Genomic DNA, 26167 nt, shown 5'->3' with positions numbered 1-26167 from the left:
CGAACCACACTAGAATAAAGAGGTCCATTAGTTGAATTGATCTGCCTTGGAGCGGCGTGAAACTCACTCGTCCATTGAAATCACACCCTCTCTAGGGACATCCCCGATAGTCCACGTCTCAATCTGCGGACACCCACGTCAGCGAACCACCGGGAGAAGAATCAGGCGGCACAAAACTCACTTTGATGAACTTGTATAGATTACGGGGTTTCGTGTAAGAGTTCCGTCGACCTGTGGTGGCATACTTTGCCTTGCCTTGGAAATCGGGTAATGAATTGGTTCGGGAATTTACCGATGCGACAAGGGGCAGTGATGTGGTGCCAGTCCGTTGACACTGGAGCACGACATCATTAAAGACCACGAACCACAGATCCTTCTTCCCGCCCACGCTGTTGCTCTGTAATACATCACTAAGGCGCTTGAAGGAAGATTTCCCGCGAACTCCTTTCCCATTGGCTACAGGAGGTGGCGAGGAGTTAGCTTTGACGGAGCTACTGAGAGGACTTGCGCCAGGAGCACAAGCTCGTTCTTCGATCAACACGCGAGAAGGTTTTGGAAGGGCGAGCTGGCGAACTTTGTCCAGGCCTTCTATCCGCGCAAAGACGTCCCGAGTCTTGTCACGCTCTTCTTTCTGAATCTTCTCATCCTCTATGCTGCGGACGATGTTTTCCACCTCGGCGACCATTTGGAGCGTACTTTCGTACTCGAACGTGCTGGGATCAGTATGGAAAAGGAGGTTTTGGAAAAGAAGAGGGTATTTGAGGAGGCGTTGGAAGGGCTTTGACAAGGTGATCGCAAGACCAGTCTCGCCCTTGTCGACAGCATTTTCCTCGAGTTTCTGCAATGCTTTGCAGACCTTGAGCCACTCTGCTGCATCTTGCTTCTTGGGCTTCTTCGTGGTTACGTTAGATAGCGCGGCATCAACCTGCTCCAGCGCTCTCTCGAGATGAAGCACATATTTGGCGTAACCTTGGAAGATATCCGACTACCAAACTCGTCAGCGGGGACAACCCATAGAGACAAAGACACCTTTACTCACATTGGAAACGAAGACGTCGGCCAGGGATCTGACGAGAGGATATTGGTCATCGTATCGCTTCCTGAGAGCGTCGCACAGCCGCTTGTGGCCGTCGAATACTCCCCCATCGATCACCTCCAGGCATATTCGTAGGTCTTCGGGTATCTGGTGCGGGGCCAGAGTGTTACCAAGGACACTCTCCGGCCCCGTCTGGCTCTTCTTAAATTTGCGCAGCATGGCGGGTTTCTGGGGCTGTTCTGCGGGCCCTTGGCTGTACTTACGATCCCGCTGTTCCTCGGCGATCGTGGATTGACGTCCCAGCGAATGCGTGGAAGCTGTTGGCCCGTGGCGAGGAGGGGGAGGGAGTGAGTGGTGGGATCGAGAAGGGAAAGGAACATTGGTACCACTGGCCCGGCCTGTTGACCGACTGGCACCTAGTCGATAAGGCGATCGGGGATGCTCGTGCTTCGAGGCCGTGGATTTGCGGGAGCTGTACTTCCTGGCTGTCCCTCCCGCGGCCTCGTCTTCCTCGTCGGAATCCATGGATTCGGGTTCTTGGGCGGTGACTTCTTTGCTGCGGTTCGTATATCCGTGCGATGCGTTCATTCCCGGGGTAGGCGACATGAACCTAGCCGCAATAGGAGGAAGCTCCTCAGTGGATTCAGCGGGTGATTCCGCACGATAATAATCATACTCGAGATTTGGAGTGGAGGCAATAGCGGCGACCGAGGTTGCATATGGGTGGAGGAGGGGGTCGATGAAGGTGTCCTTGAACTTGATTAGTTCTTGTACGTATCTGAATGGGTGTCAACATGGTGCAATGGACATGGACAGTAAATGACATGCCTGTCTTCGCTCTGAATGATTTCAAACAAGACTTCCTGGCGTGTTCGCTCCCGAGATCCCAGATTGGAAACAAGGTCGCCCTCGGCCAGTTCACTCCACGAGGTGGCTGCTAGGATACGACTGCCGCTAGTTGTGTTGGACATCGAGGAATAAGGAGTTCCTGAGCGCAGGGAAGGGGCAGAGGCTGCTTCGAAGGATTTCTGGAGGTAAGGAGACGCAGTTCGAGTAGAAGTAGACTTTGCCGAGTTCTTGTTAGCAGTGGTTGATACGTCCGTTTTAGACGAGGAAGCCGGTGTGCCAGAAGAAGGTGAAGCACGAGGTTCCTTTCCATGGGCAGCCTGGAACCGGGAGACTGGAGTCTTGGATGGTTGAGTCGCTACTGGAGAAGATGTGGGAGTAGTTTCTGGGAGAGTACGCTCAAAGTTTGGCGTAGGCGTTGGCGGCGGTGATATGAAGGCGACTTTCTTCTGGACATCGTTCGAGGTGCCCGAGCCATCGCGTGCACTATCCTTGGTATTCCTTCTGGAGACCTTTGGACTGACTTCCTGGTCCTGACGCGCTGATTCCTCTGAACTTGAATGCTTGACTGATTGGGGTGATTTGAAAGTTGGCGCTGGGGTCGTTTGGCCGCCCTGTTCTATAGGCGGCAGAGGTCGTTGTGTGAGCTGGTTGAGAAATTGGGAAGGAACGAGTTCAGGGAGGGGCTTGAAGTTTGAGGATACGACTGCCGGTGTTGAAGCTGGCCGGGGCGGGTCTTCTGGGGGCGGCCATTGCCTGAGGGGCGGAAACTTTTCCTTGCCGATAGCTGACTGGTCCTTGTCCTTGTCCTTGCCTGCGAGTCTGTTAAAAAAGGCCTTCATTGGCGATGGACGCGCTAGTCGACTCCCAACTCAACACTTTGGCTGGAGGCGAACACGAGTTTGCGTCCCCCTTTGGTTACAGTCTGGGACAAATAACAGTCAACATCATGTCTTCTCCTCAGCCCGCTCATTCCACAAAACATCTTCCTCAGCTCTCCTATCCCTTTCAACATTCTACTTTTATTCTAAACCAACAGACAGACGGCTCACACAATGGCACCGCCCTTTGGCTCGGTGGTCAAATTCTCGCCCTCTTTCTGGCCAATTTTCATGCAAGGTTCACCACGAACAAGGCCCCCCCTCGCGCAATCGAATTAGGGAGCGGTATAGGCCTGACTGCGTAGGTCAATCAACTCTCTATTAACCATCTTCTCACTCGGAATCAAGGCTGGCTCTCAGTTCTCTTGGCTGGGACGTTCTGGCAACTGATATCCGCCATGTCGTGGACGCCGTTCTCTCTAAAAACATCGATCTGAATGCCACTGCGCTTCCGCCTGCTTCCGGGACCATCCAGATAAGAGAGCTGGATTGGACAGTGGAACCAGACAAATGGAGCTGGCGGAATCCTGTGTCTGTGACGTCCTCTGCGCCGACTGTGAATCCACCATCAAGCCTGCTACAACCTCCATTCGACCTGATATTCTCAGCGGACACCGTCTATTCGCGAGAACTCGTGTCACCTCTCTTGCGTACTTTGCACAGCCTAAGCACCTTGTCCCAATCCCTTTCAGGCCGCTACCCAACCATTTTGCTCTGTGTCGAGAATCGAGATCCGATCTTATTGGCAGCCTTGTTCGAGGAGGCACGGCAAGAGTGGAATTTCGGTGTCGATCGCATACCGCGCACCAGGTTGGCCAAATGTATCGAGAAAGCAGGGTTAGGATGGGATAAAGAGGACTGGGCGGGGGTTGAGATTTGGAAATTAAGGCTTTCATAAATATCATAACAGATCGTAGTCATTCGTCAGAGCTTGCTATATTGACGTCGACATTTCCGAATCTTCAGTGTCTTCTCTCCGCGTATAAACAAGTTTGAGAGATCTGTCAAATCCATGACTCGACTAGTATCCCAGTGAGTGTCTAGCAACGAGGAGCTCGAATCAATAGGATACACACCAGATCTCTCCATGTTTCTTCCTCGTCGTTCTCCGTCTGCAGCTGATAAATTTGTAGGAAGCCTTTAAATCTGTGCGGACAATCGCTATATCAAGCCATTACTCCTTCCAAGCTGAAGATGCAAATACATACGTGAGGCATCCATCATCTGTGACATCCAAAAACTCTATCAGCTCGTCTTTGGTTTCCTGCGAAAACGGTGTTCCATTGGTATCCCGAGCCCATTCGTCGAGTCCTTCTGCCGACAGATACGCGTTCGGGGGTGGAGTCAGTAAAGCATTGGCTGGACTACCGTCCGATGGCTTTTGTACAGATGGGGTGCAGTATTTAGCAAAAATGTGTTTCAAGCAGGCTTCCAGCTGCTCCCAAACGATCAGCGCTCGCTGGTCTCCATGCACCAGAAATCAGGTTGCATACCTGGTCTGAAATCCCCCCATCTTCATCCAGCAGCTGCACCCCAGGATCATGATTCCTTCTTCCCTGCCGGGACGAAGGTTCGGGCGTCTCTGGCCTCGGCGATGCAAACCTAGTCATGCCTACCGAGACGAATCCCACACAGCGTACTCCGGTAAGAAAAACGTCCTCGGGGATCGCTGGATAGTGCGAAAACCGTTGACGAGGGGTTCGAGTCGAGGGTAGAAAAGTTTATAGAAATGGGCGGAAGAATAACCCACCACTGATCGCGGCTTTTGATTTAGCGAGTCACTTGTCCACGCTTTTGGTAAGAGTCTTCGGTGCTGCATGACGCGCCGAGTCCGTTCCTTGACTCTGAACGACGATGAGCAATAGGTCTGAGCCTCTCTCAATCGAGGCGTTGCTACAGAAGCAGCGACAAGAAAAAGAGGCTGCTTCAAAGGTACGTGCCTCGTTCTATTGGCCTCGTGCTTTACTCACATCCAGTTTACAGCCCAAGTTCCTAACTAAAGAAGAAAGAGCCAAGCTTGCGATTGAGCGTCGAGCACGAGAAATTCAAGAGCAAAAGGAACGGGAAGAAGCTGCTCGTCGAGACCGCGAAGCCCTCGAAAGGGAAGCTGAGGAACTTGAACGCGCACATGCAAGCAAGTATCCCAAATGTGTGTCTCCCCAAAATTCCCATCCCAATCCGTTGCTCAGACTGACATATCTTTAGACGACGTCAGAGAACCCAACCGGTATGGTGACAGGGACAGAGACCGCTACGGTCGTCGAGACTATGATCGTCGGGGCCCTCCTCCCTCCGGTCCCGCCAACCGAGGGGGTTACCAAAACATTCCTACAGGACCTCGAGCGGACAGGATGAAAGCACAACCTCCTCCCCCTCCTCCTTCAGGGCCATCTGGTTCTGCTCCGCCTCCTTCGATGCCTCCTCCTCCTCCTCCCTCCAACGCCACTTCCAGCAGCGGGGGAACTGCCCCAATTGACTCTGAAAGTTTCGTTCCCGCCCTCACCGAAAACGACCTCACTGCTATTCGCTCACGCTACCTCGGCGTCGACAAGAAGAAGCGCAAGATTCGTAAAATGAATGATCGCAAATTCGTCTTTGATTGGGACGCCCAGGATGATACTTTGGCGGAGGATTCGATGAGTGCCGTAGGACAGAATAGGCAGGGAGCACAAATCATGTTTGGAAGAGGGCATTTGGCGGGTATGGATGATGGTGGAGGGTCTGGTCCTAGGAAATCTGGTGCAGGTTCTGTACCCGGTCACTTGGCGGATGCGATGGAAAGGAGAAGAGCGCTGAAGCAGGGGTATGACGATAGGCATTGGACGGAGAAACCATTAAACGAAATGAAGGAGAGAGATTGGAGAATCTTCAGAGAAGACTTCAGTATATCAGCGAGAGGTAGGCTCCTCCTTGGCATAGCCTCGCAGTTGCTAACAGAACCCTTCCGAAGGTGGCAACATCCCTCATCCTCTGCGTTCTTGGGAAGAATCGGATATTCCCCAGGTCATCCTCGACTGTATTGAGCGCATTGGTTACAAAGAACCATCACCCATTCAACGACAAGCCATCCCTATTGGTCTTCAGAACCGTGATGTTATCGGTATTGCAGAAACCGGTACGTTCTCCAACGAACGTTGCTTCATTTAAAATGTCGCTGAAGTTCTGACGTTTGGCCAGGTTCCGGTAAAACTGCCGCCTTCGTCATCCCCATGCTCGCATTCATTTTGACTTTACCCATATTCACGGACGATAACCGACACCTTGGGCCCTATGCACTTATTCTGGCACCGACCCGTGAATTGGCCCAGCAGATTGAGTCTGAGACCAAGAAGTTCGCCACCCCGCTGGGGTACAAGTGTGTTTCTATCGTCGGTGGTGTACGTGTCTCTCATGGCTTATAGTGCGACAAGGGTTTAAATGGTTGTTTCGTTGACAGCGAGCCGTTGAGGAGCAACAGTTTAATCTCCGAGAAGGTGCAGAAATCATTATCGCCACACCAGGCCGTCTGAAGGATGTCTTGGAGCGACACGTTCTGGTGCTGTCGCAATGTCGTTACATTGTCATGGACGAAGCCGATCGAATGGTTAATCTCGGTTTCGAAGCCGACCTGACTTTCATCCTGGATCAACTCCCAACTGATACTATGGAGGGTGAAGAACAAGGAGAGAAGATGGATGTCGATGGGGAAACCATGGTGAAGAAAGGCCGAACCAGAGTAACCACTCTATTCTCAGCGACTATGCCACCCGCCGTCGAACGCCTTGCACGTAAATATCTCAAGAAGCCGGCGACGATCACTATCGGTGAAGCTGGACGCGCTGTTGATACAGTTGAACAGAAGGTTGAGTTTGTCAATGGAGATGAAAAGAAGAAGTACGTCGCTATTCTTGTTTTTGAGCTGCGATGGTTAACTGACTGCAAACGCGGTTTAGGCAAAGGATGTTGGACATACTCAACAGTGGCCTCTACGCGCCTCCCATCATCGTTTTTGTCAATCAAAAGAAGACAGCAGACATGGTGGCCAAGGATTTGTCTCGGGCTGGGGTACGTCGGATCCCGTCGGTTAGGTTAGGCGAAAATAAGCTAACCGAGGTTACACTAGTGGAGCACTTCGACATTGCACTCGGGCAAGAACCAAGAACAACGAGAGGCGGCGTTGCAAGCATTACGAACAGGCGATGCCGACATCCTGGTAGCTACTGACCTTGCAGGCCGTGGAATAGACGTGCAAGACGTTACTCTGGTTATCAACTACCAGATGGCCAATACTATTGAAGCCTATGTCCATCGTATCGGTGAGTCACACTTGCCTTAATTGTTCGGAACGCGGCGTATTAAGTGGTGTTAGGTCGTACTGGACGAGCTGGGAAACTGGGAACAGCCATCACCTTCTTGACGAATGATGACGACGAAGTCATGTGCGTATATTGCTTCCCTGTGTGGGGTTTGGCTATTCTGAAAGGTATATACTCACGATTGGATCCTTCTTACTTGTTTCTACGTGGTTCGATCAGGTACGACCTTAAGCAAGGTAAGCACCACACGTTCCTGGAAATGGGGTGCGTATGATTTGATGATATGTTTTCCGTCAGAAATCTCCAAGAGCCCAGTCAGCAAAGTGCCACCTGAGTTGGCCAAGCACGAAGCGGCGCAACACAAGGTTTCGCGGGAGATGAAGCGGAAGCGAGAGGTTGAGGATGTGGGTTGAAATGGTGTGGAGGATGACGGGAATGGGTGCTTACCGGATGGCGAAACATTGGAGAATGGTGTATATAGCTAATACCACGCATGGGCAAGAATGCTATCTGTTATCTTTCTTGAATCTCCCTTGTGGCGTAAGGAAAGCCCTTCCGAGCCGACATCACAGCCAGGATCGGGCTGACGAGGGTTCGATGATGCTAAGTGCCAAGAAAACTGGGCCACATGCTTCTCAGGGAATAGTTGGCCCGCGATTCCTTCTTTCTCGCTTTCCACCACCATCGCCCACCATGTCCAGCGATGTTGTGCAGCCCACCACCGTTTCCGACGGCGCCAAGGCCAGTTTTCCGTTGACGCTCGCTGTCCCGGACGATGAGCAGGTGGGTTACCCCAGGTCATGATTACACTGCCACCTTTATCTAATTATATCTCAAACAGCCCGGACCAGTATTTCGTCGCAGCAAGTCTCCATCTCAGGCAGCTATTGAACAGTCATCACAACAACACAAGTCGACATTGGAAAAGCCTGAAAAGCCAGAGAGATCCTCAAGATTCAGCTTTATTCGCAAACAGAGCTTTTCGCTACTGATGCCTGAACCGAGCACTCCCTCGACGCCAAAACATGGCCCTCTCCATGACCTCAAGCGCTTCCTAAACAACCACATACCCCATTCTCATCACCACCACAACCAGTCTCGGTCTTCGACACAGGCTGCCTCTACCCCCCGCAGGTCCTCCGTGGGCTCCAGCAGCGGCCCCTTGTCTCCAGCCGGCGCCCGCGAGTCTCCAACCCCTCTCGACGGCAGGCCAGAACCAAAAATACTAGCGGACGTCAGGAACTCGAAGAAGAAGACACGGAGTCCGTCGCCCATCCGCCAGATCAAGGATAGGACGCCATCGCTCAAGTCGCTAAGGTCGCTCAAGGGCAGCTCTCGCTCATCGCAGCCTCCGTCTCCAACTTCCCCGCAACACAAGACCGAAGGGTCAAAGAGCAAGCACCATCATCATCATCACCACCATCGCCACCAGTCGCCCAATCGTCGTGCAACCTCGCGCTCGCATCATCCCATAACATCGCTGCATGACGCGACCCAGGCGCACCTTTCGAAAAAGTACGGCAAGTGGGGGCGGGTACTTGGCAGCGGCGCCGGTGGCACCGTACGACTTATCAAGGGGAATGCAAAGACTGGAGGAGCGATATATGCTGTGAAGGAGTTTCGTCCAAAGCGCTCGGGAGAGACGGAGAAGGAGTACCAGAAGAAGGTCACAGCCGAGTTTTGCGTGGGCTCCACGTTGAAACACCCCAACATCATCGAGACCATCGACATCGTCCAAGACCGTGGTCACTACTATGAGGTATGCCTATCGGTACATTCTATCACATAATTCCAAGCCCCTCAACTTCTGTTTTCCCAAACTCTCTTTTGTTTTCTTTCTCCAGGTCATGGAGTACGCTCCGTACGACCTCTTTTCGGTGGTCATGTCGGGCAAGATGTGTCGCCCCGAGATCTACTGCGTCTTCCGACAAATCTGCGATGGCGTTGAATACCTTCACGAGATGGGCTTGGCGCACCGGGACCTCAAACTCGATAATTGCGTCATGACGGCCGACAATGTCGTGAAGCTCATCGACTTTGGGACAGCGACTGTCTTTCATTATCCTGGAAAGGCCCATACACCAGCCACTGGGATTGTCGGCAGTGATCCCTATCTTGCTCCAGAGGTACTCCAACAGGACTCCTATGACCCGAGGAAGACGGATGTGTGGAGTGTAGCAATCATCTTTCTCTGCATGGTCCTGCGTCGGTTCCCTTGGAAAATCCCCGATCCGAAGACGGACCCAAGCTTCAAGGCTTTCGTCAACGCGCACCCCGACTTGTCCGCAAAGCCTGTGCCAAAGCCTAAGAAGCTTACCGCCGAGAAGAATGTAACTGACCAGGAGGGCGCATCGAGAAACTTGGCCATTTCTACTCCTGGCCGGCAAATGACGGTTCCTCCTTCTGCCCATTCGAGCGGACCCATGGATAGGATGCCCCCACGGGAGCGCGCATCCAGCACCGACATTTCGATTGGCCCCGAGTCCTCCAGCACCAGCAACTCCTCAGAGACGACCTCAATTCGGACGCATACCTCGGCCGGCACCGAAAGCACAGAAGTGACTGACCCACCTTCACGTTTCGCCAGTGGGTCCGCCGGGCACAGCTTGAACACAATCACCGATGACGCGAAGGCCGCCAAGGATTTGTCACCAGCAGACGCTCGAAGGAAGAGTTTCCTCCAGTCGAGAGGATACCCGCATCCACCTACATCCCGGAGTGCGATGACTCTCCCGCTGACCTTCACTGGCTCACCAGCGGTTCGGCGAGATTCGGATTCGTCACAAGAGATGGATCCCTCCGTCTTGACTTTTGCCCGGCCCGGGAATTCAACAGAGTCGCTACCTTTAAGCCCTTATCTCCTCCAAGATGTTCCAACGCCGAAGGGCAACAGTCTGCCTCGGGCTATCCTTCCTGCCCGAGCAGGCTCGGATACGGTCCTACCAGCTGGTGGCATCGCCCCAGGGGAGCCCTTGTCGTCCGAGGCACCTCCTATTATTGTCCAAGAGCCTGAAGAAGAGACACCAACACCATCGGCGGCAGCGCCCGCTGCTATCAAAGAGGAGTCTACGCCGGTTGTTGCTGGACCACCACCGCCTCCTGACTCAACAGTACCCAAACCTCGTCGACGCCAACGAGCAGAGAGTGTTACGACGTTCCACGGTGGAGGAGCAGAGACCATCTTTCGGTTACTCCCCCGCGAAACTCGGCCCGCGCTCCGGCGGATGTTGTATGTGGAACCTGCCTCTCGTTGCACCCTCACCGACCTGCTCAAGGGAAGGGGAAAGACCAGCGACCTCCTGTGCGGATGCGACTTGGCCAAGTCAAAGGAAGAGCGGTTAGCGGAGATGGAATCTTACAGGCATCGCCATGGCACAGATTCCCCAACTCAAGTGTCTTGCGTGGACCACGATGAATGTGATTCAGAGGACGACGACGACGGTGACGAGTGGTTAACGAGCATCGTTCCATGTTCCAGACCTGGAGTCCAACCCCAGCACGTACACATCAAGGTTCAGGTGGACGAAAAGGCCGGCAAGAGACGATTCTTCTAGGTGGTCCTTGGGGACTTCTCCTAGCTTGGAAGGCATTCGTGCGGTCTCCATTTCGCTTGTACGTTTCATGCTAGCCTTGCGCCATATCTTTAAGTTTTGCTTATCATTCCTTTTTCATCTGCGCCTCCACCCCATTATCACGGGAATTCATCGCATACTTCTATCTTACACGCTCCCTTTTATTTTTATACATCTTAGAAGGTTTTAGTCGACGGATTCTTTGCTTTCACACCTTTCATTGTGAAGCGTGCTTTCCATTTCTACATTCTACATCCCCCAACACCTCGCCATGGCGTCCTCCGCGATGTAATCCGACTGTGGATTTAACACCTCGAGGCCACTCTCAACAGCATGCGCCAACCTGCTCGCAATGGCACCCTTCACACCAACCCGCGCCATTTAAATCCTTCCCTTTCACTCTCGTTTCCTTCATGCGGACACGTTGATTGCTTTTAAAACCGGATTTTTCTCCCCCTTGTCCTACTGTCGAAATTTAAGATTAAGCACAGGCACTTCTGCGGTCTGTTGTATATTTATCGATTTATTCCCCGCCATCTTTCGCCATGTAGCAATCCCTGCGTACACCATCGCTTCCCTGCTTTCCTGCGACATACGTACCCTTTGAAGCCATAGCACCTATTATATCGTTATCATCTACTAGTACTTGCTTATCTTTTCCTCCAGATCCCTGTCCCTGTATGACGATTATGTGCTTTTTCGTGTGTCGGAGGGTCGTAAGAACTACTAGACTGTCACCTGTCGTCGTCGACGACGTTCCGTCAGTTGTTTCTGTATGCTTTCGCCACTGCCAATGGAACGTTAGATCTCTTTTGACAATCCGTAAATTCCTATTCGTTCTGAGCACACTAAATCGTTGTGTATTCGATGTGACGTAAAGTCTAACGGGGGTTCAATGGACCCAAGCGAAATGGACTGACAGCGACATACATACCCGTTCGCGGTAAGGCAGATCTGATTGAACAATGTGAGAACCCGTGTACTCGGTCTGTTACACCGAAGTGGAACAGGGTTAGAATTCTGAATAGAAACGAATCCCTAAAGTATAACAAGCACCCCCATATTATATTTCGTACACGAAGGAAGCGCCGTAAGTACACACATGATCAGTGGTCACAATTCGAAGCGACCGCCAAACCACCTTGGGCCACCTTTTCTAGATTTGGAGTCTTTCGAATTCTTGCCCTTCTTCGAGGATGAGGAAGATTCTTTGTCATTGTCGTTGTCCCCCTTTTTCTTCTTGTTGAGGACTTCGCCTGTAGTTTCATAACCAGCGGCCTTGAGCGCCTCGACGACCCAATTGGAGACATCGGATCCGTCGTCGTCTCCTTCCTCGATATATTCGACAATAACCTCGCCATCCTCCACGCGAGCGTTCACGCCCTGCCGTTTCGAACCGGTGATCGCGTCCACACCCTCCTCGCCCATGAGCAGTTCCAGTGTTTTCTCAACAAGTTCGCTGTAGAGCTGTTCCTTGGTTTTCTCTCCTGTCTCAGAATCGTCATCCGAGTCAGCGGACATCCCATGACCAGCTTTGGGTTTGTCTTGCTGCCCAGTAGAATCAGAGGAAGACCCGCTGGCCATGCCAGATGCAGGAGAAGGAAGAACGGCCTTCCGTCTCGGGAATTTCATGGGAGTGTCGCCAGCGGGCAGTCGAGGCCAAGCAGACTGCGCTTGGGACGCAGAAGAGACGACTTCCCGGCAGCGGATGATACCCTCCTCCGCCGTGTCACGACGCGACCTAAAGCCAGGCTCCCCACACAGCCTTGGGGTGTGGATTACAAGCACGTACGAGCATGTCTTCGTTTCCTTGACGAAGAGAATGTGATCGGTCATGACCATGGAACAGTGGAACTGTTGCACAAAGAGAATCAGGGGAAATCAGGATTTTTGAGGTATTTTTCCGAGGATAGACGGCATTTGCGCAATTGGTCGCATGGTTTCGGGGGAGTGAATAGAGGCAGCGGAGGAAAGGTGTCAATCAGCAAGGCACCAACTTTTGAAGGCCAAAAACGGCGAGGGTTCAACAACTCACCTGCACTTCGACCTCGCGGGGTTTCCCGGTCTTGTCACAGATCGATCCGTCGCCCCAACGCTGCACAAGGTAGCGAGAGCCAGCGTTTCGCGCGAGCTCAAGATTGGCAGCTTGGGCATTCCGCTCAGCGACAGTCAAATCGGCTCCTGGTTCTTCAGAAGACCTAGGGGCGCGGCCGAGGGTATATGATTCCCACTGTCAAAAGTCATGGGTGTCTCAATCTCCAGGGAAGCTAGGGAAATGACGGGAGATCTTACATCTGGATCTTCTTCAGGTCTGTAAGTACCTGTTGAAGGAGGGCCGTGACGTTAGTGGGTGATTTCATTAAGACTGGCATCGACAACAGAAATAAAGGGTTTGGAAGGAAGGCGGCAACGTCAGAGGCGCCAAGGTAATGGCAGGGATGAAGGTAAGACTTTACTGGCTGAATCTGGGTAAAGAAGACTGATTGCGACGGAGAAGGGCTGAAGAAAGTACGGCCTGCCGGTATCACATTTGGACCGGCCCAAGAATTGGAAGACAAGGTTATGGACACGAACCTGGCAATCGGGACTGAGGTTGCGCTAGCTCTTTGAACTGTCGTATCTCTCTATTGTGACAATACGAGTATGTGAACCAGCCTTGACGGTGCTAGGGCGTTTGACAGGTGAAAAATGGTCCGGATATAGGGTAAAATACATACGTAAAGGCAAGTTCCGGAAAGCGGCTGTAGGAGTGACCAACTTCTGGCAGGAGTTGAATCAGTTTCGGGCTCCTCCTGTTGGGGGGATGATGGAGGTTCGGATGGTTTGGGAATTAAGCATAGATACGAGTCCTTGGGACCCATGCGCATGTGTTCTAGAGTAAAATTCGATGCTTGGGCTGCTGGCTGGACCACAGTTAGCTCAGCAGGATTCCAGAAAGCAATGGGTAGAGACACCGACATCATGGATTGGTGCTGGCGTGTCAGACGACGTGTCACCCGAACCAATTTCCTTGGGATGGACAGGTGTTTGGTGAGGCGCTGGGTTCCAAGGCTGGTCGAGGAACTCTTGTTCACCACCACGAAGGCCGTGCTTCAGCCAGTGTTCTGCGGTCTCGTTGAGGACGGGGAGACCGTTGAGGAAGGTGACGGAGAACTTTGGGAAGGCATGGGTATCTTCTGGAAGGGAATGTAGCCTGGAGAGGGCGGATTTGTAGGAGACGAAGGAAGCGAAGAGGAATAACAGAGAGCGCATGTAGACGCCGCTTGTTGGGTAAGTCGGTTGAAAGCAATACTACCTAGAAAGCAACTAATTACTTACTTACTACTTGGCCAATCGGGGTTCAAATCTGATCCACAATCGGCCTTTGCCCGTTGCCCTTGTCTTCAAGTTCTGTCCCTCCCTTGCCACCACCGACCACCACCGCTGCTCACAGCCAGCGACCACAACCTCTTTTTTATCGGCGGCGATAGACCAAAACCCAATGCTCAGGGGCGCCTCACAAGTAGGTTGCCCGTCAGATTCGGTGCTGGGTGTAAATCAAACAATTGCCTTACGTGACCTGGGACCATAACCCTGCAAATAATATCGGGCTAAATCAGGGGAGGAAATGTAGCAAGTAATAAAGCTATTGAACAATACAAAATTGAATACAAAATGTATTTTTTAAGCTACATACGGCATAGATTAAAACCCCCAATTCAACTTGCCCTTCCTTTTCCTATCTCTTCTCTGTTCAACGCGCCCTTCCTCCTCATCGCGCGTATCCCGCCAAATGTCCTCGTCGCCGCCACCGCGAGACGTCCTGGACGACGCTGAGAGATCTCCTCTCGAGGATGAGCTCGCAGCTTCTCCTCCTAGGAATAGTACAGAGCCAGAGGCAGGTGAGCATCGTCCTCCTCCTCCTCGTCCCACCGTCAACCACAGCAACCATCGACCATTTTTACACGCTTTCCCAATCCTGTCCACATCAATTCCGCGTCCTCAATTCGTCGGCGCTGATCATTCTCTCGATGTTTTGCTGCAGGCACTTCAGCCGTTCCTGTCAAACGCGGGAGAGGTCGGCCCAAGGGCAGCAAGAACAAGAAGACCTTGGGTAGCCCAGCGACTCCCACAACCCCGACCGTCCCTCGGAAACGGGGACGTCCTCCCAAGGTACGCTACCATCCATCCGCGTCAAGCCCGTGGCATGTAACCTCGATCATGATCCTAACTCTCTGTTTACTTTTTTTTCCTTCTAGGAGAAGAAAGACGACGAGGAACCTCGTCCCAAACGCCCTAGGGGCAGGCCTCCAAAGAACCCCAAACCAGAGGGTTCCACCGCAGCCCCAGCTGCTTCTGCTTCTGGAGATGGCGCTCCAGTGAAACGAAAGCGAGGTCGTCCTCCCAAGAACCCGCCTGCTTCGACAACCTGATTCGTGTATGCGGCGCTTGCTTGTGTGCTATCCCACTGACTTGTCCCGTCCACCAACCAAACCCTTGCTTAGTACTCCTCTATGAACCCCGGCATGACCTGTGTTGCTTTCTTTTCTGCGTTTATGCAGTCGAACTTGTCTGCTTTCGCTTGGTTTTCTGGACTCTTCAACCCTTGGTTATCTTCTCTCTCTGCTCCTTTCTCCTGCTCTTTCGCTTTCATTATTTATCGCTGCTGTACTATTATGAACATAGAGCTGGCTTCCTTGTACAACAGCATGTCTAGTGTAGTATGTCAACCGTCTTTTAAATGGGGCACCGATGGACAGATGGATATCTGAACAACGAATCGCGCAACCTAAAGAAGTCCGAAGCCAATCGATAGAAGGAACACCATACCTGTCTTGGCACACTTTTCAGTATACAGTGAATCAGTTGCTTGCATTCTTGGAACGCGATGTAGATCCCATTTCTACGACCGACGAAGGCGTGTTCCGCTAGTAAAGCTCCGAGTGTTGGTTATGACTACTGCAAACGTCACCGGCGTGCCAGTGTCCGTTGCAACATCCAAGCTGCCCAAACACCACCTGCGCCAACCAGAGCGGTGCCGGTCCAGATTAATCCATCTAGAATTCGAGCCTGCCGTTCTGCCTTGGCCTTTGCCGTTGCATAACTGATGTCAGGTCTAAAGGTCACCATCGTATAGAGCGGGAGCCAGCCCCTCGGAGCCTCAGGAGGGTAGGCCATCCGGGACAAGGTCGGGACGAGCGAAGGTAGTGAAACCATCTTCCTCGAGGTAAGCGTATAGAGAATGTTATCCACCGCCTTCTTCACCAGGTAGGACCATGTGGTAACCGAATGTCTCATTTCGATGCTGTCAAATGAAATGGAGCCTCAGAAACCAGTGTTAAGCGATAAAAAGCATAGACACCGAACGCACTAATTATCCATGGCAAGGTCAATGATTGCGAGACAATCCTGGTGTCTTCCGAGAGTATACTTCTCGAGGACACGGGCCAGCTGCCGATCCACTGCGTCCTTTGAGGGATCGAAGGATTCTGGCGCACATGCGGTGATGCCCTCTTGGTCCATTAACGTTGTCAGGATTCTCACATCTTCGAGGCCACAGTTTAACCCTTGTCCGTAAAAGGGCACCATGGAGTGGGCTGCGTCTCCCAGAATAATCGCCCGATCCAAATAGTGATACGGGTTCGCCTGTTACACGAGAAAAAAAGGGCTCAGTGCGGGTAGTAGCGCGGGTTTCCACATTCATTTACCTTCGTACAAATGAGAGGGCTTCTCGGATTTTTCAGAAAATCCGCAATAAGTATGTCCTCCCCAATCGCTTGGACAGCGTCTGGGAAATAGAATTTGAACCAGGCTAGGATAGAATCGGGGCTATTGAGGCGATCAAGGTCCGCCGTTGGTGCAAATAGGGTGCATGTAAATGTTTTATCCTGACGAAGAATAAATAGAAGGGTTTTTGGAGGAGTAAATGAAAGCACGAACCTTGTTGGGAAGTGCAATGAGCATAAATGAGTGACGGGGCCATATGTGTAGATGATTGGGGTCCAAAAGGAACGTAGGTTCCCCATGGTCGTCCCGTCCTGCCGGCATTTTGAGTTCGACATATTCAGAGGTGATATATTCTTGTTGGTAATTCATTCTAGACCTCGTCTGTCAGAAACCAGCCGTCAGAAAAATCAACAGACTGACCTAACCACTCTCATCATCTGTCTTCGAATAACAGAATAGCTCCCGTCCGTACCGACACAAAAGTCGAAGTGGAATTGGACTTCTTTATTTGAAAGAATATCCCTGGCGGTCAATATTCTGTCATCGAAGTCTGCGGAGACAGCCTTGTGGTTGAAAAACAGGCGAATATTCTCCGAAGCAGCTGCTCGCTCTAACAAGCCTTCATTGAGAAGGGCACGGTCAATGGAATGAATACACTGTGAACAATTTGGCAAGTCAGGAACCCCTGAACCGATAGAAACGAAACAAGAGTGGAGTCGACGCGTGGGTGGTACTCACCTGTCCGTCCCTGTCGTATGATTGGCTATCGAGTTCGCCGGTTCGAGTGTGGATCATTCGGCCACGCATGGGAATAGCTGTATGTAGGAATTTGTCTGCTGCAGTTGGATCTATCGCTTCTAGCGCTGCGAGACCCCGATGCGATATTGCCAGATTAATAGACCGTTGCTGCGAAGCAGCTTTGGACGATGGCAGCCTTAGATCTGGTAACAGGGTGAGTAGGCTAAATTTATGTGTGAAGAGGATGGACGTAATACTCACCAGGACGGCCTTCCAAGAGATCGACGTGCCATCCGCGCTTCGCCAGGGCCAACGCCGTCAAGCAGCCCACAGGGCCTGCCCCAACGACCACTGCTCTGCGAGGACCGTGGCTTAACGAAGCCAGCGTCGACGTCGATGAGTGTGTTGAATCCATAACTATTATCTTCCGGATAATGTGATGTCAAGCAACTCAAGTGACATGACTCGAGACTCGAGAAAAATAAACCATGCGGGAGGCAACTCATGATTTCGCCATCGGCTCCATTACCCACCAAACGGGGATGAGATAAGATAAGATCAAACCAACCTTCGCGGATCTAAATTCGTTAACCGTGCACAAAACCACTCGACGCTCCATTAGCCGTCGTCTACCCGGATCTACTGCTTGTTCCTCGACCTCTACCATCCACTACCAATGTCAGCTACAACAGACCTGAACGTCCCCCTCAGCAATGAGTTTTTGCGCCCGATAAATCGAGAGATTGGCGCTGTGGACAGCCCAGAACCAGGTGAGAGCATCTCTACCCGCGTTCTTCACCTTTTAATTACCGCTTTGCACTATTATAAGGGAACGGGGCTGTTTATCTTTGTGGCAATTCCTTGGGACTGTTGTCGAACCGCTCCAATCAGATGGTCCAAGAAGAGCTTAAAGCATGGGGGACGCGGTAAGCCCAGTTTCCCGCCCATAGATTCTCCCATCTTCACACTAATCACAACATGCTGGGTGCCATTCGTCCTTATCCAGCGCCGTCGTTGGGCATTTCTCGCATCCTCAGGATCGTCCATGGGTCACCTGTACCGATAAGGTGAACCCTTTGATGGCTGAACTAGTTGGTAAGTGGAAAACTACTCTGACACGCCTCATGGTTCTTATTCAATCTTCGACGGTGGCACCCATTTCTTTCTTTTCCACACATAGGGGCGAATGAGAAAGAAGTCGCGTGTATGGGCACGTTGACCAATAATCTTCATCTCATGATGGATTCGTTCTATAAACCAACTGCTGAACGATATAAAATTGTCTGCGAAGCGAAAGCCTTTCCCTCGGATCAAGTATGCTTTTTGCGTTTGTATTGACTTCAAGAAGGGACGTTTACTGACGCATTTCCATTTCTTTCGCATAGTATGCATTTGCATCACAAGTAAAGGCCCATGGGTTCGACCCTGAAGAAGCTATTATTGAAGTATCACCGAGGGATGGTGAATACACCCTCAGGGAAGAAGATATACTCGGCGTCCTTGAGGCAAACGCCTCGTCCATCGCCCTTGTCCTTTTCAGTGGTATCCAATATTATACGGGCCAGTATTTCCCCATGAAATCCATCACGAAGAAGGCCAAAGATTTGGTACGTCCCTCACACAGTTATCACCCTTCAGTTTGCGCTGATTCGTCTTGCTTCGTTTGGGTGCGCAGGGTTGCATTTGTGGCTGGGACCTTGCCCACGCCTTTGGTAACGTCCCCTTATCACTTCACGACTGGGATGTGGACTTTGCCGTCTGGTGCACTTATAAATACGGGAATTCGGGGCCCGGGGGTATCGCGGGTCTGTTCATCCACGAGAGGTGGCATAAAGTTGAGAAACCTAAGTAAGCATCGACTTCACACATTAGATCTGAGTGGACATTAAAGGGAATAACTGTATAGGTATGCTGGTTGGTGGGGCCACGAACTGGCCACGCGGTTCAAGATGCCTCCCAAATTCTCACCTACACCTGGTGCGCAGGGATTCCAACAATCCAACCCCTGTGTGCTCGCCGTTGCCTCGCTCTACGGGTCCCTTCAAATCTTCAAAGAAGTAGGCGGGACCTCTGTTCTGCGGGAACGGTCTCTCCTTCTCACCGGGCACCTCGACCAATTGCTTCGTGCGTCGAAATACTTTGTACCTCCAGGTGAAGCCATTACCGCTTCGAAGCGATCGAGCCCTGGCTTCACGATCATCACCCCAAGCGATCCCGAAGCACGAGGGGCACAATTATCGCTTCTTTTCCTACCTGTTGGTGGGGGGATCATGGTCAAAGTCTTTGACTATTTGATCAAGCATGGTGTGGTTGGAGATGAACGAGAACCGGACGTTATCCGCCTTGCACCTGCACCTCTTTACAACACCATTGCGGACTGCGACGCAGCAGTTCGCTACTTGAACGAGGCCTTAGACACTCTCAGTAAATAAATGATATAGTTGGGAATAGTTTGGATTGGAACACTAGTATTAAATTAGACAACTGATTGAGGCTCTCGGAGCATGGTATCCACCCGCTGTAAAAACAACTTTACGATGTCTACATATCCCTGGTCGCCGCGCAGGATATCGTCGTGTCCGGCAGTGAGCCTGTCCAAATCGTGATGGACGAAGGTATCAGCTTGCTCGGCGTAGAGTTGACGAAGGTGAGCTAGCATGGCTTTGCTCTGGCCAACGTCAATCAGGTCGTCCCCTTTGGAATGTATAATTAGCCATGACGCAGGGCGACCATCATCACCCAACCCTTTGCGTAGTTGATATTGGTTGACGTTGAATTGGGAGTAGGAAGACTGGGCTCCAAATGCTTCGTCGATAAACCAAGCGCGATAATTTGGGAAGCGTTCCACCAGGGAGTCGAGATCGTAGATACCCTCGGAGAAGATGACCGCCTTCACTGCCTTTAGTAGCTTGGCGGACGGGGCAAGCGTTGGCGTAACGAAATCGGAGTCGAGGATGATGGAAGCAAGCATATGCGCACTACAGCTGTGTCCGATAAGGTATAGATTTTTCGGATCCATTGCAGCGGCAAGTTCAGGGAATTCAAGGGGCCTCCAGTCTAGAAGAAACTCTAGGAAATGAAGGATATCCTGGGCATGAGCAGGATGGCGCAAGTCGCTGATCGTCTTCGATGTGAGCCTGTAGTTTGGGACCAGGACTGGGCAATTCGTGGCTAGAGCGAGAGATTGGGCTAGAGCTGCATGGTCTGCCTTGTCTTCCCTTGAGCACGTTTTTAATTTCACAGAATTTCACAGGGACAAGAAAGCGGCAAGACGACTTACGAACGCCAAGCACCACCGTGGACAAAGACGAGCACGGGCCTTTGAACACTGCCTTGTACAGCATACCCGTCGAATTGGAGAAAGCGATCAGAGTGCGCTGCGGTATACGGTACGCCGAGGACTGTGATCATCGCCATGGCCGCTGGTTGGAGTCCAAGCCGAAATTCAGACGCCAAAATCGTCTGAGGCCAAGCGATGACGTCACCTTTTCAAGCCCCTTTATAAGGTCGTCCAAGGAGCTTTCAGGGGTTTAACCTCATTCCCCTACAACAATGGCTTTCACCGCTTCAGACATCTGCAAGGTAGCTCTTTTCTCCCTGCAATTTTACAATATTTTCCTCACCAGGTCACCCAACAGATCCTTTTCGCAATCCTCCTTCCTCCTTTGGGTGTATTCCTAGAAAGAGGTTGCGGTGCTGATCTCGTGAGCCCTTTCCTTTTTCAAGCCACCAACGCACCGGGTTCACTGACGTCGACGACTATCAGATTATTAACATCATCCTAACCTGCTTGGGTTATATGTGAGCTCTGAATATCCTATCTTTATCCAACCCTCACTGACCAGTTCCCGACCAGCCCCGGAATCATCCATGGTGCGTTTTTGCCCCGAAACAAACACGAGCATGACACATTGGCTCACCCTTGTCTCGTTTCCAGCATTGTACATCATCTTGAAATATTAGCCAAAGACGATTGCACGCCATACCCCATGACGATAATGCACGACTTGTCTCTGATTCTGCATCCAGGCCAGGACGATTCCTATGATAAATCTCACGCCATTTCTATTGTACCTGTATCTGTAGTACTTGGACTTTTATAATTTAGCTTTTCATTCGCTTTCATCCTCGTGTAAACCTTCGACCATTCACTCAGTCCAGAGGGCCACCTTTTGAGTGGGTTAGTCGTCAGACTCTTCGTCGTCGTCATCCTCGTCGCTGTCGTCCTCGCTGTCTTGTTCAGCCAGCTGAACAATCAACTGGCCGCCCACAAGCCAGGTCTTCTTTAGATTGTCTTGCTCGGGACCGGGGTTTGCATCCTCGCCCTTGGCACCGGGCGTGCGATGCCATGCGATGAGGTCCTCTTCTTCCACGACATCGTGTTGATACAGGGCTGCCAAGATCTGACCGAATAGCGACAGTCGAGGAGAACCAATGCAATGTCGCTGTTGAAACGCCAATGTCAGCCATTGCCTACGCCCACAGAAAGTGACATACCTGAAGCATAACGAGGGTCTCAACAGGATCGACACCCCCAATTCTATTAATAAGTTGGCCCCATCGTCCGAGGACGGTATGAATCTCTTTGCGCTGGGCAATGCCACCCTCTTCGACCAGAGGAATCCTTTCCACCAGGGTCGCAATAACAACTTCCTTGACCCGAGAAAGCGGGACGTTGGATGCCATACGCAGGGTCTTCAACTCGACAGCAGCATTGTCCAACGAATGGTTTTCGACGAAAGCTCTTTCCAAAGACTGCACGACTTCCGAACGGAATTCCTTCTCAGCATCGCGGACTCCACTGGTAAGAGATGTGGTTGAGGGTGATCGAAGGGCCTTTGCTGCATCTCCAGTGTCGTCAAAGTCGTCTGAGAACCGGATATCATCGGCTATTCAGGTCATCAGCATACATTTTTCTAACGACGAGGGAAACCACCTTACCCATGCGCATGAACCGCTGGTTGGTGTAGTTTTCAACATTATCCTCATCATCGCTATCTTCGTCCTCGGGTGGTGTATCAGGCCACAGGATCGCGTTGGATGCCGGACCCAGTTTTGACTTGTCCAAAGAATCTTGGGCTAAAAGGAATAAGTCTAAATTCACGAGATGCGAATTTGCCACTTACCAGCTTCGACCTCTTCGATATCGGAATCTTCGTCCTCTTCGTCTGACAAACTGTCCTCCTCATCCTCACTGTCACCCTCGCTCCTATCACTCTTAACCCCGTCGGCCTTGGCCTCTTCCTTCAACTTCTTCCAAGGAATTGACACCCTTTCAAACGGACTTAGCTTTGCATTCGGTCCCAGCACAACCTGATCCCCAACCACCCCTCCTTTCTCAATCACACTCCCATCCTTGATATCTGCATTGACGCCAACAATGCTCTTCGTTATTCGACAATCGGCGCCAATGGTCGTTCCTTGGAAGATGTAAGAGTTTTCGATAATGGTGTTGGGGCCGATGACGCAGTTGGGACCGATGACGGAAGACTTGATTTCGACATTATCACTGATTTCTGTTGAAGCGCCAATGAGGGTGTTGATACCGATTTTACATGTGCTGGGAACAGAGTATAGGTATGTGACAAGGAGAACTATTAGAGAGAAAAACATACCGAGCGAGAATGGGTGATTTGTCTTTGGCCAGATAGCGGTTTCCGCGAGTGTGCTCGTATCGTGTCGAACCTGGGTAGTTATCATCGGGGACTAGAGGGAATGTCCATCGCGAAAGGATATCCTTGCTGAATGAACTGGTTAGCTTCCAAAAAACATCGACTAGTACGAAACAACAAACCTAATGGACTCGTAACTCTTGGTATCCCGTACACGCGCGGCATATCCGTCCTGCGCAACGTACAAGTGTATGCTCTTCATCAATAAATCAGACGTCAACACCCCATGAACAAAGTCCCTTCGAATATCAAGATAATCAAAGTTGTCTTGGAACAGCGAGGGAACCTGGGGGTCGAAATCAGCTTCTAGTTTCGCCAAAACTCAGCACGAAACTGAAACCCTTACCTCGACCGAGCAAACATCGATACAGCAATCAATCAAGTCGTAGCGGATCTCCACCTCCTTACGCGAAGCAAGGACTTCCCTCGGAACGTCGACAACCGTTTTGCGCGGATGCCCAAGGACGGATTCATAGTGCAGACACTCATAGTTGGAAGGATCAACGACAAAGACCGCAGATTCTCCTTGCGACCTACAGAGGATAATCCATAAGTCTGGAGTCTACTTGACCGAAGAGAATCACCACCCTCACCTGGTTCGATGTTCAACAGACGCCTCTTTAACCACCATGGTCATGATCGCGTCTTTATTCGTCCTTCTCCGCTCCTTATGCGCCTTGACGACTTCGTCGATCCGGATATTGCTCACCAAATCCCCAGAGACGAGGACGAAATCGCTGGTCACCAATCCGCGGGTATAGATATCGCGCATCGCGTCGCCAGCAGAGAAGGTCTCCTTCGCCGTCATAACGGGCACGATCTTCATTCCTGAGCCCGGTTTTGACCATTTGGATTCCCTGATTTTTTTAGTCGTCAGCGAAGATCTATTGGGTAGAAGTCGGGACGCACCTGATTGCTTTTTTTACTTGCCCAGAGTGGGAGCGGCAGAGAACAAAAACTTCTTGTACGCCTGCCAGAGACAGACTTTCGAAGGTCCAGTCGAGTAGAGGGGCATTGCAGATGGGGAGGAGACACTGTCACATAAAGAAGAGATAAGATATATCAAGTCGCCGGGATCGTTGGGCCTCGTACTCGTGGTTTGTTCGTTGTCAGAGGACGGAAGCGCCTGTTCCAGCTGTCTGCAAGCACGACAGCCTGCAAGATTTCGTCTTGCTCGTCGAGCAGCTTGTCCTTTCCAGACGATTTGGAGGCCATGATGAGCGCAAGACAAAAATCGTTGGTGGCCCGTGCTCCGAGAGGCGCGGCAGCATTTCCAGGCCCTTTCACTCGATGACTCAGGCTTCCTTTCCAGGGCATTCATTGTCTTTCAATGTGGCAACTCATGTCTTCAAAACACGAAATTGGATTATACAGCGAAACCTATGACATGAGAGCACGTTCCAAGGAAGCAAAATGGGGTATGGTTGGAACGCGTATTAAGATGAAGTGAGGCTAGGGGTCGTAATATCATCAAAGTAATAAAAAAGCAGAAATCCAAGCGTATCATCAACGAGGCACCAGAATAGCAAGGGTGTATCGTTCCACGAAAGGGTATGAACAAGAGTAGCCGAGATTGAAAAGATGAATAAGGGATATCAGTATGCTCGTCAAGGTCGTGGATCGTCTCGTGCGTAGAAAATCGAAAGAAATTACGCAGACGTGGTGGCAGCGGGAGCAGCGGCTGGGGCAGCGTCAGCCTTCACCTCGGCCTTGGGCTCTTCAGGCTTGGCTTCCTCTTCCTTAGCAGCGGGAGCCTCCTCCTTGTTCTCCGAAGCAGGATTCTCGAGAGGAGCGACAGGGGCAGGCTCATCGATCTTGGGAGGGTGCTCATCGACCTTGGCGGGGGCAGCAACTTCGGCCTTGGGCTTGGACTTGAAGAGGTCGCCAACGCGAGCAGAGAGGCGACGGCCAACCTTGACGGCCTTGGAAGGACCCTTCTCCTTCTTCTCCTCCTTCTTCTCAGCTTCCTCTTCCTTCTTTTCCTCCTTCTAGGGGGGGGGGGGTGCGTCAGACGCTGCGAATGCAAAGTACCAAGCCATGAACTCACCTTCTCTTCCTTGGCCTCTTCGGTAGCAGCAGCAGGAGCTTCAGCGGGAGCGGCGGCGGTCTCGCTAAGTCAGGGATCAGTGACACGTTACAAACATGTGGGAACAGTGTACGCACGTCTCCTTCACTGGCTCAGCAGCAGGGGCCTCACTGGCCTCAGCAGGAGCAGCGTCGGCAGGAGTCTCAGCGGGGGCAGCAGCCTCTTCCTTGGGGGCCTCCTCAGAGGGAGTCTAGCAAATATCATGAGATGGGTTAGCGATAAGGGGGGTACAAAGGCACACACCTCGTCCTTCTTCTTGTCCTTCTTGGGGCTCTTGGCCTTCTTGTCACCCTTGAAGGGGGCGAGGATCTTCTGCAAGAAACCAGGGCTCTTGGGGCGGTCCTCCTTCTTAGCCTCCTCAGCCTGTGAGTGGGATGTGAGTGGGTGTAAAGACGCGATGGGGCGACGGACGTACGGGTTTGGCCTCCTCCTTCACTTCCTCAGCAGCGGCGGGGGCCTCAGCAGCTTCAGCGGGGGCGGCGGCCTCAGCGGCAGGAGCCTCGGCGGGGGTCTCGGACTCGGGCTTTGCAGCCTCCTGTGTTTCCAGGTTGAGGGGGCCTGTGAGAGGGAGGATGGCAACGCGACACGTACCTCGACCTTTGCTTGCTCGGGGGCGGCCTCAACGGCGGGGGCAGCTTCGGGCTGGACCTCGTTCTTGACCTCCTCGACGACGGGGGCGGCAGGGGCGGTTTCAGTGGCAGCAGGAGCAGACATTATGTTTGAGCTGTCAGGTTACGCGTCAGAAGAGGGAGAGAGAGGATTGATTAGTGGTGTACTCACAAATAAACGGGGTATTAAGAACAAGGATAGAGACTGTCGATGCGTGCTACGCGAACTGAAAACCCAGGCGGGCAGTGGGCGAAAATACAGAAGAAGGAAGGGCTGAGAGAAACACGAAAACGGATGTGATCTGACTTTTTATTCAATTCTGCCAGGTGTACAAACAACTAACAAACAAACTAAATCCAACAATCCCTTGCTTTCCCGTTCTCTTTTTCCGCTTGCTCGTCGTTCTATAATCCCTGTTGACCTTGTTACACACCGACAAACCCCTCTCTGAAACTCTAAAACGCGTAAATTCCCTTTAATTCGCCGATTTCTAGCGCCTCAAGGCCTCCTGAGCATGTCTTCCTTGTGGCCGAATGCGGAAACCACCATCTTTTTCCCTGTACCCTTCAGCAGCCGAGATCACATCAGATTCACATTCCAGACCTCTTGACCACAATTCTCTGTCCGTCTTCGAGGCAAATCGTTGCTCGACCTCACACGAGGCGCGTAATCTTGGTTTTATTCATACCAAGCCTTTTGTCCCGCTGCGTCATCGCGCATCGCACA

The 26167-nt window shown here is 51.8% G+C and overlaps 13 protein-coding genes across 13 annotated transcripts; 5 read left to right on the top strand and 8 right to left on the bottom strand.

Moving 5' to 3' along the window:
* Positions 1-63: 63 nt before the first annotated feature.
* On the bottom strand, positions 64-2724 carry CC1G_13921 (hypothetical protein; the record flags this gene model as incomplete). Its single annotated transcript, XM_002911835.1, has 4 exons — positions 64-123; positions 182-985; positions 1040-1814; positions 1892-2724. The coding sequence occupies 4 exons, from the start codon at positions 2722-2724 to the stop codon at positions 64-66; spliced, it is 2472 nt and encodes an 823-aa protein (XP_002911881.1).
* A 107-nt stretch (positions 2725-2831) lies between these two features.
* CC1G_11934 (hypothetical protein) lies at positions 2832-3661 on the top strand (the record flags this gene model as incomplete). The annotated part of the gene is made up of 2 exons (XM_001833305.1): positions 2832-3064; positions 3112-3661. 2 exons carry the CDS (start codon positions 2832-2834, stop codon positions 3659-3661), a joined length of 783 nt encoding a protein of 260 aa, XP_001833357.1.
* A 276-nt stretch (positions 3662-3937) lies between these two features.
* CC1G_13920 (hypothetical protein) lies at positions 3938-4373 on the bottom strand (the record flags this gene model as incomplete). The annotated part of the gene is made up of 2 exons (XM_002911834.1): positions 3938-4198; positions 4257-4373. The coding sequence occupies 2 exons, from the start codon at positions 4371-4373 to the stop codon at positions 3938-3940; spliced, it is 378 nt and encodes a 125-aa protein (XP_002911880.1).
* A 177-nt stretch (positions 4374-4550) lies between these two features.
* Positions 4551-7471, top strand: CC1G_11933 (pre-mRNA-splicing ATP-dependent RNA helicase PRP28; the record flags this gene model as incomplete). Its single annotated transcript, XM_001833304.2, has 11 exons — positions 4551-4695; positions 4747-4912; positions 4969-5661; positions 5714-5878; positions 5941-6140; positions 6200-6636; positions 6696-6807; positions 6866-7058; positions 7112-7181; positions 7278-7294; positions 7356-7471. Exons 1-11 carry the CDS (start codon positions 4618-4620, stop codon positions 7469-7471), a joined length of 2247 nt encoding a protein of 748 aa, XP_001833356.1. The 5' UTR covers positions 4551-4617.
* A 280-nt stretch (positions 7472-7751) lies between these two features.
* CC1G_11932 (other/HAL protein kinase) lies at positions 7752-10612 on the top strand (the record flags this gene model as incomplete). Its single annotated transcript, XM_001833303.2, has 3 exons — positions 7752-7841; positions 7900-8817; positions 8903-10612. The coding sequence occupies 3 exons, from the start codon at positions 7752-7754 to the stop codon at positions 10610-10612; spliced, it is 2718 nt and encodes a 905-aa protein (XP_001833355.2).
* A 343-nt stretch (positions 10613-10955) lies between these two features.
* Positions 10956-11243, bottom strand: CC1G_13919 (hypothetical protein; the record flags this gene model as incomplete). The annotated part of the gene is made up of 2 exons (XM_002911833.1): positions 10956-11095; positions 11231-11243. 2 exons carry the CDS (start codon positions 11241-11243, stop codon positions 10956-10958), a joined length of 153 nt encoding a protein of 50 aa, XP_002911879.1.
* Positions 11244-11743: 500 nt separating this feature from the next.
* On the bottom strand, positions 11744-13882 carry CC1G_11931 (hypothetical protein; the record flags this gene model as incomplete). The annotated part of the gene is made up of 7 exons (XM_001833302.2): positions 11744-12371; positions 12423-12484; positions 12666-12860; positions 12923-12951; positions 13205-13295; positions 13348-13533; positions 13589-13882. The coding sequence occupies 7 exons, from the start codon at positions 13880-13882 to the stop codon at positions 11744-11746; spliced, it is 1485 nt and encodes a 494-aa protein (XP_001833354.2).
* Positions 13883-14325: 443 nt separating this feature from the next.
* On the top strand, positions 14326-15362 carry CC1G_11930 (hypothetical protein). Its single transcript, XM_001833301.2, has 3 exons — positions 14326-14511; positions 14655-14782; positions 14869-15362. The coding sequence occupies exons 1-3, from the start codon at positions 14403-14405 to the stop codon at positions 15040-15042; spliced, it is 411 nt and encodes a 136-aa protein (XP_001833353.1). The 5' UTR covers positions 14326-14402; the 3' UTR covers positions 15043-15362.
* A 215-nt stretch (positions 15363-15577) lies between these two features.
* CC1G_11929 (kmo protein) lies at positions 15578-17489 on the bottom strand (the record flags this gene model as incomplete). The annotated part of the gene is made up of 6 exons (XM_001833300.2): positions 15578-15914; positions 15981-16255; positions 16550-16717; positions 16753-16992; positions 17075-17277; positions 17336-17489. 6 exons carry the CDS (start codon positions 17487-17489, stop codon positions 15578-15580), a joined length of 1377 nt encoding a protein of 458 aa, XP_001833352.2.
* A 239-nt stretch (positions 17490-17728) lies between these two features.
* On the top strand, positions 17729-19506 carry CC1G_11928 (kynureninase; the record flags this gene model as incomplete). Its single annotated transcript, XM_001833299.2, has 7 exons — positions 17729-17844; positions 17904-18000; positions 18081-18169; positions 18255-18388; positions 18460-18681; positions 18750-18922; positions 18981-19506. Exons 1-7 carry the CDS (start codon positions 17751-17753, stop codon positions 19504-19506), a joined length of 1335 nt encoding a protein of 444 aa, XP_001833351.2. The 5' UTR covers positions 17729-17750.
* A 44-nt stretch (positions 19507-19550) lies between these two features.
* CC1G_11927 (hypothetical protein) lies at positions 19551-20491 on the bottom strand (the record flags this gene model as incomplete). The annotated part of the gene is made up of 2 exons (XM_001833298.1): positions 19551-20292; positions 20355-20491. The coding sequence occupies 2 exons, from the start codon at positions 20489-20491 to the stop codon at positions 19551-19553; spliced, it is 879 nt and encodes a 292-aa protein (XP_001833350.1).
* A 764-nt stretch (positions 20492-21255) lies between these two features.
* CC1G_11926 (translation initiation factor eif-2b) lies at positions 21256-23973 on the bottom strand (the record flags this gene model as incomplete). Its single annotated transcript, XM_001833297.2, has 10 exons — positions 23839-23973; positions 23656-23780; positions 23340-23603; positions 23093-23279; positions 22869-23032; positions 22690-22815; positions 22201-22634; positions 22016-22153; positions 21572-21963; positions 21256-21519 (listed from the first exon to the last, which is right to left on the bottom strand). Exons 1-10 carry the CDS (start codon positions 23959-23961, stop codon positions 21256-21258), a joined length of 2217 nt encoding a protein of 738 aa, XP_001833349.1. The 5' UTR covers positions 23962-23973.
* A 116-nt stretch (positions 23974-24089) lies between these two features.
* Positions 24090-25705, bottom strand: CC1G_11925 (hypothetical protein). The gene is made up of 7 exons (XM_001833296.2): positions 25613-25705; positions 25424-25556; positions 25248-25367; positions 25076-25195; positions 24910-25022; positions 24794-24857; positions 24090-24734 (listed from the first exon to the last, which is right to left on the bottom strand). The coding sequence occupies exons 2-7, from the start codon at positions 25544-25546 to the stop codon at positions 24396-24398; spliced, it is 879 nt and encodes a 292-aa protein (XP_001833348.1). The 5' UTR covers positions 25547-25556; positions 25613-25705; the 3' UTR covers positions 24090-24395.
* Positions 25706-26167: the final 462 nt, after the last annotated feature.

Source organism: Coprinopsis cinerea, assembly GCF_000182895.1.
Source record: "Coprinopsis cinerea okayama7#130 chromosome 2 map unlocalized cont3.2, whole genome shotgun sequence".
In the NCBI taxonomy this organism is placed as follows: Eukaryota; Fungi; Basidiomycota; class Agaricomycetes; order Agaricales; family Psathyrellaceae; genus Coprinopsis; species Coprinopsis cinerea.
Note: the sequence above shows the minus strand (reverse complement) of the source record. Positions and strands in the feature narration are given on the sequence as shown.

Excerpts from the sequence above, each read along its gene's own strand:
- CC1G_11930 (XM_001833301.2), top strand. The coding sequence starts at position 14,403 with ATGTCCTCGTCGCCGCCACCGCGAGACGTCCTGGACGACGCTGAGAGA. Across the intron at positions 14,512-14,654 it reads TAGTACAGAGCCAGAGGCAG|GCACTTCAGCCGTTCCTGTC; the intron begins GTGAGCATCGTC and ends GTTTTGCTGCAG. Across the intron at positions 14,783-14,868 it reads AACGGGGACGTCCTCCCAAG|GAGAAGAAAGACGACGAGGA; the intron begins GTACGCTACCAT and ends TTTTCCTTCTAG.
- CC1G_11925 (XM_001833296.2), bottom strand. The coding sequence starts at position 25,546 with ATGTCTGCTCCTGCTGCCACTGAAACCGCCCCTGCCGCCCCCGTCGTC. Across the intron at positions 25,196-25,247 it reads TGAAGGAGGAGGCCAAACCC|GCTGAGGAGGCTAAGAAGGA; the intron begins GTACGTCCGTCG and ends TCCCACTCACAG. Across the intron at positions 24,858-24,909 it reads GCTGAGCCAGTGAAGGAGAC|CGAGACCGCCGCCGCTCCCG; the intron begins GTGCGTACACTG and ends TCCCTGACTTAG.